Source organism: Crotalus tigris, unplaced genomic scaffold (assembly GCF_016545835.1).
Source record: "Crotalus tigris isolate CLP2741 ecotype Arizona unplaced genomic scaffold, ASM1654583v1 scf7180000024437.13266115, whole genome shotgun sequence".
NCBI lineage: Eukaryota > Metazoa > Chordata > Lepidosauria > Squamata > Viperidae > Crotalus > Crotalus tigris.
The window spans coordinates 12,187,719-12,201,992 of record NW_024100606.1 but is presented as its reverse complement, the minus strand read 5'-3'; the positions used below and the strand labels follow the sequence as shown (position 1 = coordinate 12,201,992).

The 14,274-nt window shown below is 35.9% G+C and overlaps 1 protein-coding gene across 2 annotated transcripts in view; it reads left to right on the top strand.

The window, feature by feature from the left end:
- The window catches only part of LOC120302655 (ATP-dependent translocase ABCB1-like), a 68,208-nt gene that overhangs the window by 12,585 nt on the left and 41,349 nt on the right, over window positions 1-14,274 (top strand). For both annotated transcript variants that reach the window (XM_039331424.1, XM_039331425.1), the window contains 5 exons: window positions 316-507; window positions 1,130-1,301; window positions 4,179-4,303; window positions 5,857-6,028; window positions 12,414-12,527. In XM_039331424.1, coding sequence (XP_039187358.1) covers window positions 316-507; window positions 1,130-1,301; window positions 4,179-4,303; window positions 5,857-6,028; window positions 12,414-12,527 — 775 coding nt within the window. The remainder of the gene's footprint in view (window positions 1-315; window positions 508-1,129; window positions 1,302-4,178; window positions 4,304-5,856; window positions 6,029-12,413; window positions 12,528-14,274) is intronic.

Genomic DNA, 14,274 nt, shown 5'->3' with positions numbered 1-14,274 from the left:
TCTCATAATGCATCAGGCAGAGGAGCAAATAGCCATACTTGCTATGTATGTTGGGTAATACAGCCATCTGAATGCAAATTTCTTGAGAAGAATAGGAAGACTAATTGCCTCAGTGTTGATTCATAATATTTTTAGGACCCTAATAACTATGAAACAATCTGAAGAAATATTCTTTTGGTCAGATCTGTCACTTTCTTGCTTTTTAGTTGTTTACATTGAGTATATTTTCTACATTATTTGGTCAATTCCTTTCTTAAGATTAATAATGATGCTACAGACAAACATTGAATTTACCTCTACAATACTGTATTTCAGATATGCATACTGGTATTCAGCCATAGGAGCTGGAGTTCTTGTTTCTGCCTATGCATACACTGCATGTTGGACACTTGCGGCTGGCCGCCAGGTCAAAAGAATTAGGCAACAATTTTTCCACGCCATTATGAGGCAAGAAGTAGAATGGTTTGATGTAAATGATGCTGGAGAATTAAATACACGACTTATAGAGTGAGTACATATTTCATGCTTTTTCTTCAGTATTTAATTTACCAGTTTGTTTAGCTCTAAAGTAAATCTCAGTTGCTTAGTGTGTGTTAGTAAAGTTCAGCTCTGAAAAGGTACTGCATGTGTATAGCACTGGAGGACAATGGGATCCTCTGCTTTCTACTGATCTCCAAGATTAGCATGTCCAAGGGAAACTTCTACTTGAAATGGATAAGCATCTTTAATTCTGCTTAAATGGATAAGCATCTTTGATTCTGCTTAAAATGGATAAGCATCTTTGATTCTGCTTAAAATCTCCATCAAATTCATTCATTGCTTAGCAGAACAAAACAAAAGTTACCACCTTATCTTAAATACATTTGCTTTTATATAGAATGCTTACAAATTACACTTCTTCCAGTTCACTGCATTTTTATCTCACTCCTTTATAATTTTCCCCTTTATTCAGGATACATGGTACAATTGTGTATTTTCTGGCAGGAGGAATATATATTCTATATCCATGTATGTACTCAAACTGTGCTGTGTTGATACAACTGAAGTATGTTAGAAAACCAGCAAAAATGTATCTTGATAGTCATTTCCTGAATATTGCCCTAACAAGTTTGCTCTAATTTCTTTTCAGTGATGTATCCAAAATCAATGAAGGAATTGGTGATAAAATTGGAATGCTTATTCATGGAATATCAGCATTTGTATCAGGATTTATAGTCGGATTCATTAATGGATGGAAATTGACTCTTGTAATCCTTGCTATCAGTCCTGTTCTAGGAATCTGTGCTGCAGTTTGGGCAAAGGCAAGTATAGTTTTGCTGAAATATAATGGTATAGTACACAAACTCCTTTCAGTCATGAAAATGCCATTGTGTTTCCCTCTAAAATGGAGTTTTGATTGTTTCTATGTTTCTTGAAATAATAGAAGGGATAATATATGTATCTTCAGAGACTATATGTCATTAGCAAAATGTCCTAGGTAGTTGTGGATATAATATATACCATCTTTAGGAAAGAAGAAACAACACACTATATCATTGCTGGATCTTGATTGATTAGTTTTGGTTTCAGATCAGTATATTCTAATCTAAAACTGTACTAAATTTTCCTGAATGGTATATCAAGTATTTCAAGTCATTTGTGTGTGGGATACATAAGGAGAAACTTCCTGACAGAACAATTAACCAATGGAACAACCTGCCTCCAGAAATGGTGAATGCTCCAACACTGGAAGTTTTTAAGAAGAGACTGGACAGCCATTTGTCCAAAATGGTATAGGGTTTCCTGCCTGAGCAGGGGGTTAGACTAGATGACCTCTAAGGTCCCTTCCAACTTTATTATTATTATTATTATTATTATTATTATTATTATTATTATTATTATTATTGATCATCACACAGTCAGCCAGATGTTCAGACTGGATTTGGCATTTTGTCTACCTATCGAGTCCTTACCCAGGACTTGGGATAGGCAGATGTGGATGTTTAATGGTATTACAGATATCATCTCAGGATGGAAGCAGTTCCTAGTAAGGCCGCCTTTTGCAATTGACTAATAACGAATTTGTCAATGCCAATGGTGTTCAAGTGGTGCTCCAACTGCTTTGGGATTATTATTATTATTATTATTATTATTACTCAGTTGTGACTGACATCTTCACTTTTTTGACCCCTTTGAGAAATTCCATGCAAGTTGCCATTAGGGCAGATGTGTACCCACAGGAACACATACACACACACACACACACACACACACACACACAGCATAACCCTCCCACAAGAGATCAGTGAGATGTCCCTAGAAGCATTCTTTTTTTCTCTTTTGCGTAGAGAGGGACTTATGGGATTTTACTTCTGTACTCAACATTTGTGACTCACTAAAATGAAGATAACATTCAACCTCTATCTGCGTTTGATAGTGTCCTCTGTCCTTTAAGAGAGGGCTTTTTCACGCTTGGGGAAAACCACTCTGCTTGTCTCCATATTTTGAGGCTTATCTGGCCCTTGGGAATCTCAGCTGTTTAAACATTATCCTTTTTCTTCTAAATCAGTGATGGCAAACCTTTTAGAGACCGAGTGCCCAAACTTCAACCCCAAACCCACTTATGCATTATCGAGTGCCAGGTGGGTGTGGCCCATTGGGTGGGTGTGGCTGCGGTGGTAACGGCAGACTGGGTGGGAATAAAAAGTTCAATCAATTCCAACTTTGCAAGACCTTTTTTTCCCGCGAGAAATTGAAATTGACTGAACTTTTTTTTTTTTTTGCACACGGTGGCGGAGGCCTAAAGTGAAAAGGTTTTATAAAAGCCAGCTGAAGGCCTAGGACTGGGGCGACAGCGCGCGTGCCCACAGAGAGGGCTCTGAGTGCCGCCTCTGGCACCCGTGCCATAGGTTCGCCACCACTGTTCTAAATCATTCTGTCCTATAGCCAAGGGAATATGGTGCCTTTGCCAGCTTCCCCATCCTCCAGATCCTGATAGATAGATAGATAGATAGATAGATAGATAGATAGATAGATAGATAGATAGATAGATAGATAGATAGATAGATAGATAGACAGACAGATAGACAGACAGACAGACAGATAATCTTTATTGTCATTTTTTTTACTGTGGGCACAATGGCAAACATTAAAAATGAAATTTAGTTGCTTGCTCACAAAGCAACACATACATAACATACATTTAAACATACTCTAAACAATATATGTATAGACCTACACCCATACATATAAGTAGCATATAAATATTAATCACTGTCCATCTTGAATACATAACGGAAAGAGGAAGCTTTAGAGTTCACAAGGTTAATACTGTATGGAACAAAACTGTGACTGAATCTGGATGTTCTCCTTTGGATACCACGGAGTCTCCTCCCAGAAGGTAACAAAGAAAACAGGTCGTAAGGAAAATGTGTGGTGTTCCAGACAATCCTGCAGACCCTGCTCAAGCAACGCTTATGTGCTATGTCCTGGATGGGAGGGAGAGAACTGCCAATAATCTTTTCAGCCATCCTCACCGCTCTCTGCACCGCCTTCCTATCTGAAGCAGTGATGCTTCCAAACCAGACTATGATGCTTCCATTCCAGCAGTTAGTTTTAAATAGCCAAGAGAAAAAAAACATGGTGAGGGAAAAAAAACACCAGGCATTGCAGTCTGTGATTGTATGTGGCCTCTTTTTAAGCTGAGGGCAGCCCAATGGAAGAGTGAAATACAACAGTAAAAAGCTTGCCCAGTGATGTAAAACTTCTCTAAAGGATAAGATGGAACATTGTTGATGGCTGTCTAGAATTTTGCTACTTGAAGAATAAAGTTAAAGCAAGCATTTTGGGTTCTCCAAAACAGTTTAAGGTGCTGCAAAAGAACCTTAAGATATTAGGCACAGTCACATTATACATGTTCATATTCTTTAAAAATCAAAAGCAATGGAGAAAAGAAGAAAAATGCCAGAACTTATTAAGAAGAGGAGAGAAAGGTGGGAAAGGGATAATTCTGGCCATGGAAAGGGGAACAAAGATGGGGCAGGTAGAAATTACTTGACTTTAAGAAGAAACATATAGTAGACTTTTTTAGATGGTAGGCAGCATCTAATCTCCAATGTTTCACTGGAGATGTTCATGTAAGAAAATGAAGCTGGTGTTAGATTTAAATGGAAAAGTCAAAACTTTGTTCTTTTGCACAGATCCTTTCTGCATTCACTAATCAGGAACTTGCTGCATACGCAAAAGCTGGTTCAGTTGCTGAGGAAGTTCTAGGTGCTATCAGAACAGTGATAGCTTTTGGAGGACAGAAGAAAGAAATTGAAAGGTCAGGAAAGTTTATTAATTTTACACACAATCTCTGGGGCTAATTTCATTCTGTATATTTGACTCTTCCGAAAGCAAATAAGTGATAGACCAGTAACATTCATCGCCACTCTCTTCCATATTTGTTCATAAGAGTTGATCTAAATCAGACATGTCAAACTCGCGACGTCATGTGATGCTGCACAATGTATTGGAGCTTTTTCCCCATTGTCGGCAATGGAGTGGGCGCGGTTTCTTCGTGATGGGTCCGGCCTATAGGCTGGACCCATCACGACACTCCTGATCTAAATTTTAGTCATGTTAAAATGTTGCCATTCTAGATCTTTTGGACCAAAGTTCCTATTGTCTTCAACCAGACGGGAATTGAAATAAAAAAACTCCCTCAAAACTGCAAATTTGGGATGTTTCTGCTTGCTTCTCAGTGATGTTCTGCAATTGTAATGAAATAGGGTACTCCATAGTCTGATTCTGTTTCTTTTTTACTGATTCCTCTCATCCATTCATGCAGGACTTGCAATAGCTTTCCAGCGTAAATCTCAAGGGTTCGTGATAAAAAAGGAAATTAAATTAATTTGAATATGAGTTGCACACATACACAAGCTGCTACATAAAGGACAGTATGGCTGCAAATAGAAGGGAATAACTAAATAATTAGAATAACTAATTTTGGCCAAAATTAAATATTTTTGTTGCCAAAAAGACTGATAGAACTTAGCAATAGCAGTATCACTTGGACTTATATATCGCTCTCCAGTGTTTTACAGCACTCTCTGAGCAATTTACAAATGTAAACATAATCTGGGTCCCCATTTTACCCACCTTGGAAGGATGGAATGCTGAATGTCTATAGAGATTCTCAGTCATCCAGATCATGGTTGTCCCAAAGATGCTTTTTAAAGAGGCAACTGGATTTTCTTGTTTTTTCTTTGAAGACGTTTTGCTTCTCATTCAAGATATTCCTTCAGCTCTGATTGGATGGTGGGGAATGGAAGGATTTATATTCTTTGCAAACAGCTGGTCATTTGCATTCTTTTAGAAAGTCATTGAGGCCACTTAGAGATCATCTGAGTGGTGCAAATGATATGGAGTCTTCTTGGAACTGTTGAAAGGATTGTGTTGTAGACTGAAGATAGATGATGTCATATCCTTTCCCTCTGTTTAGAGAGGGCTGTTCAATTTTGACATACATCTTTGATTTCTCTTTCAAACCAGCAGTCCTCTCTGTCCAAAATGTGGACTTCGCTATCTTCAAAAGACTAGCCTTTGTCTTTTAAATCCAGATGGACTGCTGAATCTTGTCCTGATGGGTTTGTTCTCATATGTTGTGCCATGCATTTATGAAGTAGTTGTTTTATTTCCCCAATGTACATATCTGCATATGTCTCACTGCATTGTATTGCACATACCACATTGCTTAGTTTGTGTCTGGGTTTTATCCTTGGGGTGGACAAGCTTCTGCCTTAGTGTATTCTTGGATTTAAAGCAGAAGCTTGTCCACCCCATTTATGTCAAATGCAATTATATAATATACTGAGTTTTCCATTTTTCTTTCAGATATCATAAAAATTTAGAAGAGGCCAAAAACATTGGGATAAGGAAGGCTATTAGTACCAGCATTTCCCTTGGAGTTGCTTTCTTAATAATATATGCCTCCTATGCATTGGCTTTCTGGTATGGAACTACACTGATAATAGAGGAAAACTACAGTATTGGAGGAGTCCTTACAGTAAGTGGTGGCAATTAGCTGTACAGTTTTATTTTGCAAAAACAAAACAAAATAAAATCAATAACAATAACCAATTTCCAAAGCTGGGTCTTTATAGTGTGAAAACAATTTTGCAATACACATGTACAAATCCCATGTAATATTTTGTTAGTTAGAGCTTTGGTTGATCTTGAAAAGCTAAGCTTTGGTTGATCTTGAAAAGCTAAGTATGAGATCACCCAAAAAAGTCCCAGGGCAATAGATCTAGGAATAGAAAGGTCAAATGGTATCTTGGAAGAAAGCAATTGAAACTCATATCTGTACTATTGCCAAGAAACTTTTGTGAAGTTGAAGCTAACTTGAAGGAAACTCCATATGGTATTTTATTTCATATGCGCTGTCATGAGAGATGGCTAACAACTTCCTGTCTCACTTATGTCCTGGAAACATCAACTCAATGACAAAGGAGTTAAACTTCTTGATTTGAACCATTAGAGTGGCATTCCTGTTGCTCCCTCTGCTAACTGTTGAAATAACTTGTGCAAGAGGACCCTTGTTCCGCTTTATGTCATGACAAAGCTGCTTTGGCAAAGCTGAATTTCCCTTTAAGAATACATTTTTGATTCTGTTTATTTTCTCTCTCTGCTTCCTCCACTGTATCCTTTGTTGAGGTTCTGCTGGTAATCAAATTGTTCATTGGATTCTAGTTATTCCTAATCTCCCTGCCCTTTCCTTAGCATCCCACTTCAGTTCTCATTAGCCAGGCTGCCACCTGAAATGTGCCTTAGCACATGTACTAGCTTCCTTTCATTGTGCAGCCCAACATGATTATTTGTCTAGTTTCCATAGTCATTCAAATGGTAAGGACACTTGAAGACAAATAAAACTATATATTATTGTTTGGTGAGGCACTGCATATTTTCTGCCTTCAAACCCTTCCAACTGGAAAGAGTATGATTTGCCAAAGGGAAAGGGAGTTTATTTATAGATCATGTTTATTTTTAATCTTTTTCTTTTTGCCTGCCAAGTATTGTAGGCAATCATAGTTTGAAATAGGAAAGGCCTATTATATATTTTGCTTCTAGGTTTTCTGACATAAGATGTTTTTAAGGTATTTTTAGGAAATGGTACAGAGATAATTAATGCTTCCCTGTTTTGCCAAGCACTGCATAGTATTGCAGCTTAAGATAATAAAAAAGCATAGTTTGGCAGGAGAATCTTTGACTTATCAAATTCAGTAGATATTGGAGCATGCATTGAAGTAAATCGTAGGTACCACACAGCAAAATTGTAATTCTAATAAATGTCAAAAATACGTGGACTTCCGGTGGATTTTGCGCGCGCGATGGCGGCTACTTTGTAGCCGTCCTCCTGGGTAAGTAAGAACCGCTATGAACAGCAGACATCAGCTGTTCAGCGGTTCAAAATCCCCCTCCCGGGCAAGGGGGGGGGTAGAGAGTGTCTGAATAGTGGTAGAGCCTCTTTTGCACCCCCCAAGTTTTTTTGGGGGGGGGGGGAAAGGAGTGCTCCCACGGAGTTCAGACTTGTCTCTGCTTCCCAGCTGTTTTTGTCCTCAGGGACAAAACGAGCCGCTGCAAACACCTCCGTGCTTAAAGAGAACTGGTGAGTTTTTTTTTTTTTAAACGGACAGAGCTGAGTAGAGGATTTGGTTTTTGCTTTCTTTGACTTATTTGGATTTTAAGTTTTAAGACTTGTTTCTATTTTTATTCTCTCTTTTTATTTTTCTTTCTTTGTTGAAAGGGAAAGTAAAATGGCGATCGGCAAATCTCTCGGTGTTTTTTTTCTGGAAGTTAGAATTCTGACCGGCAGGCTTTTTGGTGTTTCTCTTTCTTTCCTTTCCCTTTCCCTTTCCCTTTTTATTTTCTTATGATTGGAATGGTTGTTTTTGGTATTTCTAAGTATTTTTTTGGAACGGACTTTTTCTATTTAATTATTTTTTTTCTTCTCCCTTTTTTTTTCTTTTCTTTGAACTCCCTTCTTTTTATTGTAATGACCCTTTTTTGAAGGACTTTTTTCTGTTTAATTTTTGAAATTTTTAAGAAGGAGTAAAGCTTTTTTTTAATTCCTTTTCTCTTCTTTTTTTCCCCTTTTTTCTTTTTATTATAATGACCTTCTTTGGAGGGAGTTATGATTTTTGAAGGAATTTTTATAATTTTTTAAGAAGGACTAAAGGTTTTTCTTTAAGATGGCTCCAAAGCGTCCAGGGATTTCTACAGCTTCTAAATCAACAGTTTCACCCTCTTCTGGGGGTCAGCTAATAACTATGAAGGATTTGCAAGACATGATGGGAGATGTTATAATTCAAATTAGGGCAGAAATGAAAAAGATTTTAGAGGAAAATAATAAGATCTTGAGACAAGATTTTGTTTTGGCTTTAGAAGGAGTTGCTTCTGTTCTTGAAAAGGTGAACTCCCATGTGGAAGAGGTAGATGAAAAAGTGGACATAATGGAGGGGAAAATTGAAAGTATGGAAAAAGAAATGGAAAATGAGATTCTTATGCTTCAATATGGACAAATGGAATATGCCTTAAGAATTAGGGCCTGGGAGAGTCTTTGCAAGGAGATCTGAAAGAGATGGTTGCAAAGGACTTTGCATTGATTTTGAATAAAGAAAAAGAGGGAATACTTAGTGAAATTGAAAAATTATTTAGGGTTAACTCTGTGGTGGCAGCACAGAAGAATCTGCCAAGAGATGTGGTAATTTACTTTGGTAAAAGATCTTTACGCAATGAAATTGTGCAAGCCTATTATAAGAAGAGATTTCAATTTGCTTCACAAGATGTTATAATTTTTAAGGAGATCCCATCTAAAATTTTAAGAAGAAGAAAGGAGTTTGCTTTTCTAGCAAATGAACTTAAAAAGAGAAAAATTTTATTCAGATGGGATGTTCCGACTGGAATGGTGGTGAATTACCTGGGGACATGTTATAGACTTAATACTGTTTCTCAAGCAAAAGATTTTTATACTTCGGTCCTGGGGGTATGTGCATCGCCATCTACTAAGTTTAAAGTTTTGGAAGAAAAGAATGTAGAATTACAGTTTGAAGAGCCTATATTTATGAAAACTGATGAATCTTTGTGTGAGAGGCCTCAACAAGTCCAGGTTGAGGAGCAGAAGACAACTTGTGCAGTATACAATTCCAAAGAAAAGCAGCAACAGAAGAAGGTTAAGGAAGTTTCATATTCAGTGGTCTCTGAATCTCTGGGAGATGTTAGACCTACAAAGTCTTTGGAGCAATCTTCAAGGGTGGAATTGCTGCCTGAAATGGAAATTGGGAAATCTCAGTTTGAGGGGCATCAACAAGAGAGGAACGGGCAGAGGATAACTTGTACAACTTACAATTGTAAAGACCAATACAAGGAGGAATTCAAGGAACCCTTACCTGTATTGGCTTCGGAGTCGATGGGAGATTCAGGAATTTTGGAGCAGTCTCCTAAGGCAGAACTTGCAGCATTTCTTACGAGTTTGATACAAGAATGGAGAAGGGAAATGGAAGAATGGAAGAATGGAGAATGGAAAAAACTGGAATGTGAATAATTAATAATAATACTAATATAATTGAGACTGATAAGGATGCAGTTTCTTACGGATGGAATTTGTTATTGGTGAAGATTGAAATGTTTAATGTGTTTATTATGGATAGGCGTATAAGGGAATTTTGTTGTTTTAAGTTTTGAACCTTTAATGATAATATTGTTTAAATTTGTGTTTTGAAGGGATTATAATTTGCTTATTTTAGTGAGGGGATTCTAATGTTTTAAATTTTAAGTAATGTTTAAATTTGTGTTTTGAAGGGAGTATAACTTGTTCAAGTTTTAAGTATGTTTAAATTTGTTTTTTAAATATTATTAATATTTTTAAGAGAAAATAATTTGTTTAATTAAATGTCTAGATTTGTTTAGGAAAGAAAGTAATGTTTAAATTTGTGTTTTTGGAGGGAGTTTATATAGAATGATGATTGTATTTAGATTTTTTTAGGATTTAAAAGTGTTTCTAGTTTTTAAATATTATTAATATTTTTAAGAGAAAATAATTTGTTTAATTAAATGTGCTTAGATTTGTTTAGGACTTATAGGTTTTTTAAGTTTTTTCTTTTTGGATAGGAGAGAAGATTATGAAGATTGAAGGAAATATGTATTTACTTTAAGTTTTTTAAGAGTATTTAGTTTTAATGGTATAACAAAGGTTTATATGTTTATTTTTTCGTTTTAGGATAAAGAAAGAGGGAGAAATTAGATTTTACACTATAGATATAGATATTCAAAGAAAGTAATGTTTAAATTTGTGTTTTTGGAGGGAGTTTATATAGAATGATGATTGTATTTAAATTTGTTTAGGTTTTAAAAGTATTTTAAGTTTTTTTTTTTTTTAATTAAGCCTGTACTCAGCTCTGGGAAGTCCAGGGGAGGGTTTGGGAGGTTGGGAAGGGGGGGGTGAGGTAGGGTTGGGGGGGTATGGGAAGGGGATTTGTTTTTGTAAAATGTAAAAAATTTTCAATAAAAAAAAAATACGTTTCATGCTGGTTGGAAGGGGCGGGCTAAACTGTGATTCACAATTCCTTCTATACAACATAACTTTTTAGAGAAAAGTCAAAACTTGCAAAATTTGACCTTTGGTTTCATGGTATTTTAAAAACCATACCATGTGATCTAAACTAGGATTAACTTCTATTTAAAATCTAAGAAAAAAGAAAACCCAAAGGTGCTTTTTCAGGAGGCAGCTGGACTTCCTTGCTTTTCTTTGAAAACGTTTCACTTCTCATCCAATAAGCTTCTTCAGCTCTGACTAGATGGTGGGGAGTGGAAGAATTTATATTGCTTGCAGACAGCTGGTCATATGCATTCTTTTAGAGAGTTGTTGGGGCCTTTTAGAGATTTACCTATGTCCTTAGGGTCACCTGAGTAGTGGAAATGCGTGTAGAGCCTTCTTGGCTACAGGATGTTTTCTGCCCTGTGTTCCTTCACTATTGAAGTCAGGCTCAGGCTGTTGGGGATGAGTCTGTGACTGAATCTCAAACTGAAGCACAAAAGGTTCCTGTGGTCTGCAGTATTTTCTGGAAATCCATTCTTAATATCACACCCTGAAGACAAAGGTAAATCTCCAAATGGCCCCAACAACTCTCTAAAAGAATGCAAGTGACCAGCTGTCTGCAAGCAATATAAATCCTTCCACTCCCCACCATCTAGTCAGAGCTGAAGAAGCTTCTTGGATGAGAAGCGAAACATCTTCAAAGAAAAACAAGAAAGTCCAGTTGCCTCCTGAGAAAGCACCCTTGGGACAACCAGACCTGGATGACTGAGAATCTCCATAGACATGAAAAAAGGAAAAGATATAACGAATAGAAAGAATGATCTTGACGAACAGAAGGAACAACCACTATCAAGACAATGTTCAGATAAAAAAACCTGAGTCAAGGCAGATCTATAAACTGAGAAAGCATCTTAAACAAGGCCCTTTCTACTTCTCATGAAGATAAAGGAAGGGAACTAGGGAGCACATTCAGACTTGCAGAATTCTATTATTATAACCTTATGATAAAAGTAACATTAGCTTATATGACTTTGGTTTCCTAGTTTGGTTTACCTTGAAGAGCATTATAACACAGATGTATCTACTTTTGTGTTATTGCCCAAACCTCAGCCCATTTCCTGAAATTATTGCTGTCCTTCCAACTTTGTAGGAACAGCTTAAGTCCCCAAATCCCCAAGTGGTGCAATTATATTGTCATCCATCTTGATCTCGTGTGTCTCTTTACTTACTTAAAAATGTTGTGAGCTGGCAGTATTTGGACCCCCTCCTATCTGTTGTGTCAACTGAAAACACTGATTGTCCAAAGACCAGCCCTGCTTTCATTATTACACATAATTCTTTTTTAGTTGTGTATTTAACTATATTTTAATTTACTTTTATTCCTTTATTTTTGTGTACTATGGTTTTTTCTTTGTTTTTAATATATTTTACTTGTGAACCACCCAAAGTCATTGAGAGTCAGGACAGTTCTTTAAATAAATAAATAAATAAATAAATAAATAAATAAAAAATAAAGAAATATATATTGCAATAAAAAACCCCATAGTTACTTTTTAAAAGCTTAGTTTGATAGTACAAAGGATTATAATTTGGTTAGATTATTTTAATATCATTTCAGTGATAATGACAATATTTTCTTACAATGCAAATTTTGAAATGGTTACTTATACCATTACATTTGTATGCTGAATGAAGTTATTCAAACACTATATTGAGAATATTCAAGCATCATTGTTTCCTCCAGTAGACATTTTTTGCTTGCTGAAGTTCAGCCAATCATTTTTATATTATTGTATATGGAAACTATACAGCTGACAATGGATGTTTCTTTCTGTTCTGAAACACTTTTGTGTAGGTCTTCTTTGCTGTGATCATTGGAGCATTTAGTATTGGTCAAGTCTCTCCAAACCTACAAGCATTTGCTAGTGCTAGAGGAGCAGCATATGCAATATTCAAAATCATAGACAATGTAAGTATCCTTTTTGGAATTATGCCTACAAATGAAAAGAGCCAAAGAGTTGGAGATCTGTTAAAGGATTTAATAATCATTGGTGAAAACCAGGTGACAAGGCCATTATATCCCTATGTTGTGGCATGATTTGTAGGAGAAGAGCAGACAGAGCTGGGGGATAGAGTTAAGCATGTCATCAGCTTAGAGTCATAACATTCCCACAAATGGTCCAGGTCTAACCTCTCTTGAATTCCCTTACCTGGCATCAATTTAATATTGAATTTTAGTTGACTAGATTCTTATGTATAAGCTTGAGTAATAAATCTGAACTGCAATTTAACATATGGGCCTTTGCACCTGGCATGATTAGAACTACAATACAGATAGTCCTTGATTTACATGATGCTGGTTGCAGAATGTCTGAAATGCAGACATATGAGCAAAAAGCAGGCAGCCATCATGATTTCTAAACCATGTCATAAATACCTGGGGGGGGGGGAAATCTGTTGTAACTTCAAATGGTCAATAAGCAATTGGTTGTAATTTGAGAACTATCCGTAATTGGATAGTGCAACAGTCCAGATGGCCATTAGATAGAGGAAAGACTTTTTGCTGCTCTTTACTGATTGGCTGAATTTGTAGCCTTGGCCATGTAGAAAACATATCAGATTTGTTTTCAAAACTATGCATGCCTAAAGTAATTCTTCAAATTTAGCCATTACAGATATTATTAATTGCATCTTTCTGTTTTTTATTGAATAGTCATGCATGTCTCTAATAATAAAACTAATAGTAACAGTAAAAAATAAAAGACTGTATTTCAACATTGGCTAAGAAATCAATAGAGAAAATAGATTGTGACATTTCTCACTACAGTGAGTGAAATTATCAATTCAGTTCATTAATGATATACTTTTAGGAGTAGAATAAAGGAGGGGCTAGATGAATGATCAGAATACAGGAATAGCTATATAGTGTGACAATTAACAGCAAAGAAAATAAAATTAAATCAAGTTTTGCACTTACTCTGTAAATGGTTAATGTAGATAGGCTAATGTAGAGTTGATAATTGTATGACCACAGCAAGCATAGTTGAACAATGACATAACAGCTTGTACTATATTGCCTAAGAAACCAAAACAGAAATTGAAACATTGAGGGTATTGAGGGACACGAAGGGGGGAAAATGTCAATTTTATTTTGAATATATTTTTAATGAGAACTTTTCTCTGTTAACCTACATTTCTCAATAAGGGAAATGTAGGTTAACAACAAGGAACAATGCTAAAATGTAGTTCCTAAAGATCTAAATTGGCTGTAAACAAAGTTGTAAGTTCATACATTGCAGTAAATCAAAGTATATTTAATTATAGTTTTAACTAGAATTAGAATTGATTAGATTTATAAATCATAGCAAGCTATAATTCACTGCTTATAAATCACAATGCATAGATTCAGATTTTATGTTAAAACCAAACCATGATACTGTGGCTAAGCAAAGATTTCACCAACAAGATACCCTCTAGATGTGCATAATTCTCAGACTTTCCTTGACCAGCATGGCCTTTCCTGCAAGTCTGAAACTTGAAGGTTACAGATCTGGATGGTACACAGGTTGAGGAAGATTGTATGTAGTGTGCTGTGTCAAATCAATGTAAAAAAACAATTATGGCTACTTATGTAAAAATATAAAATCCTATAGATAAGCTTTCATGTTACACAACTTGCATGCAATATTTTCTTTTGTTTTCAATCAGCAAATGCA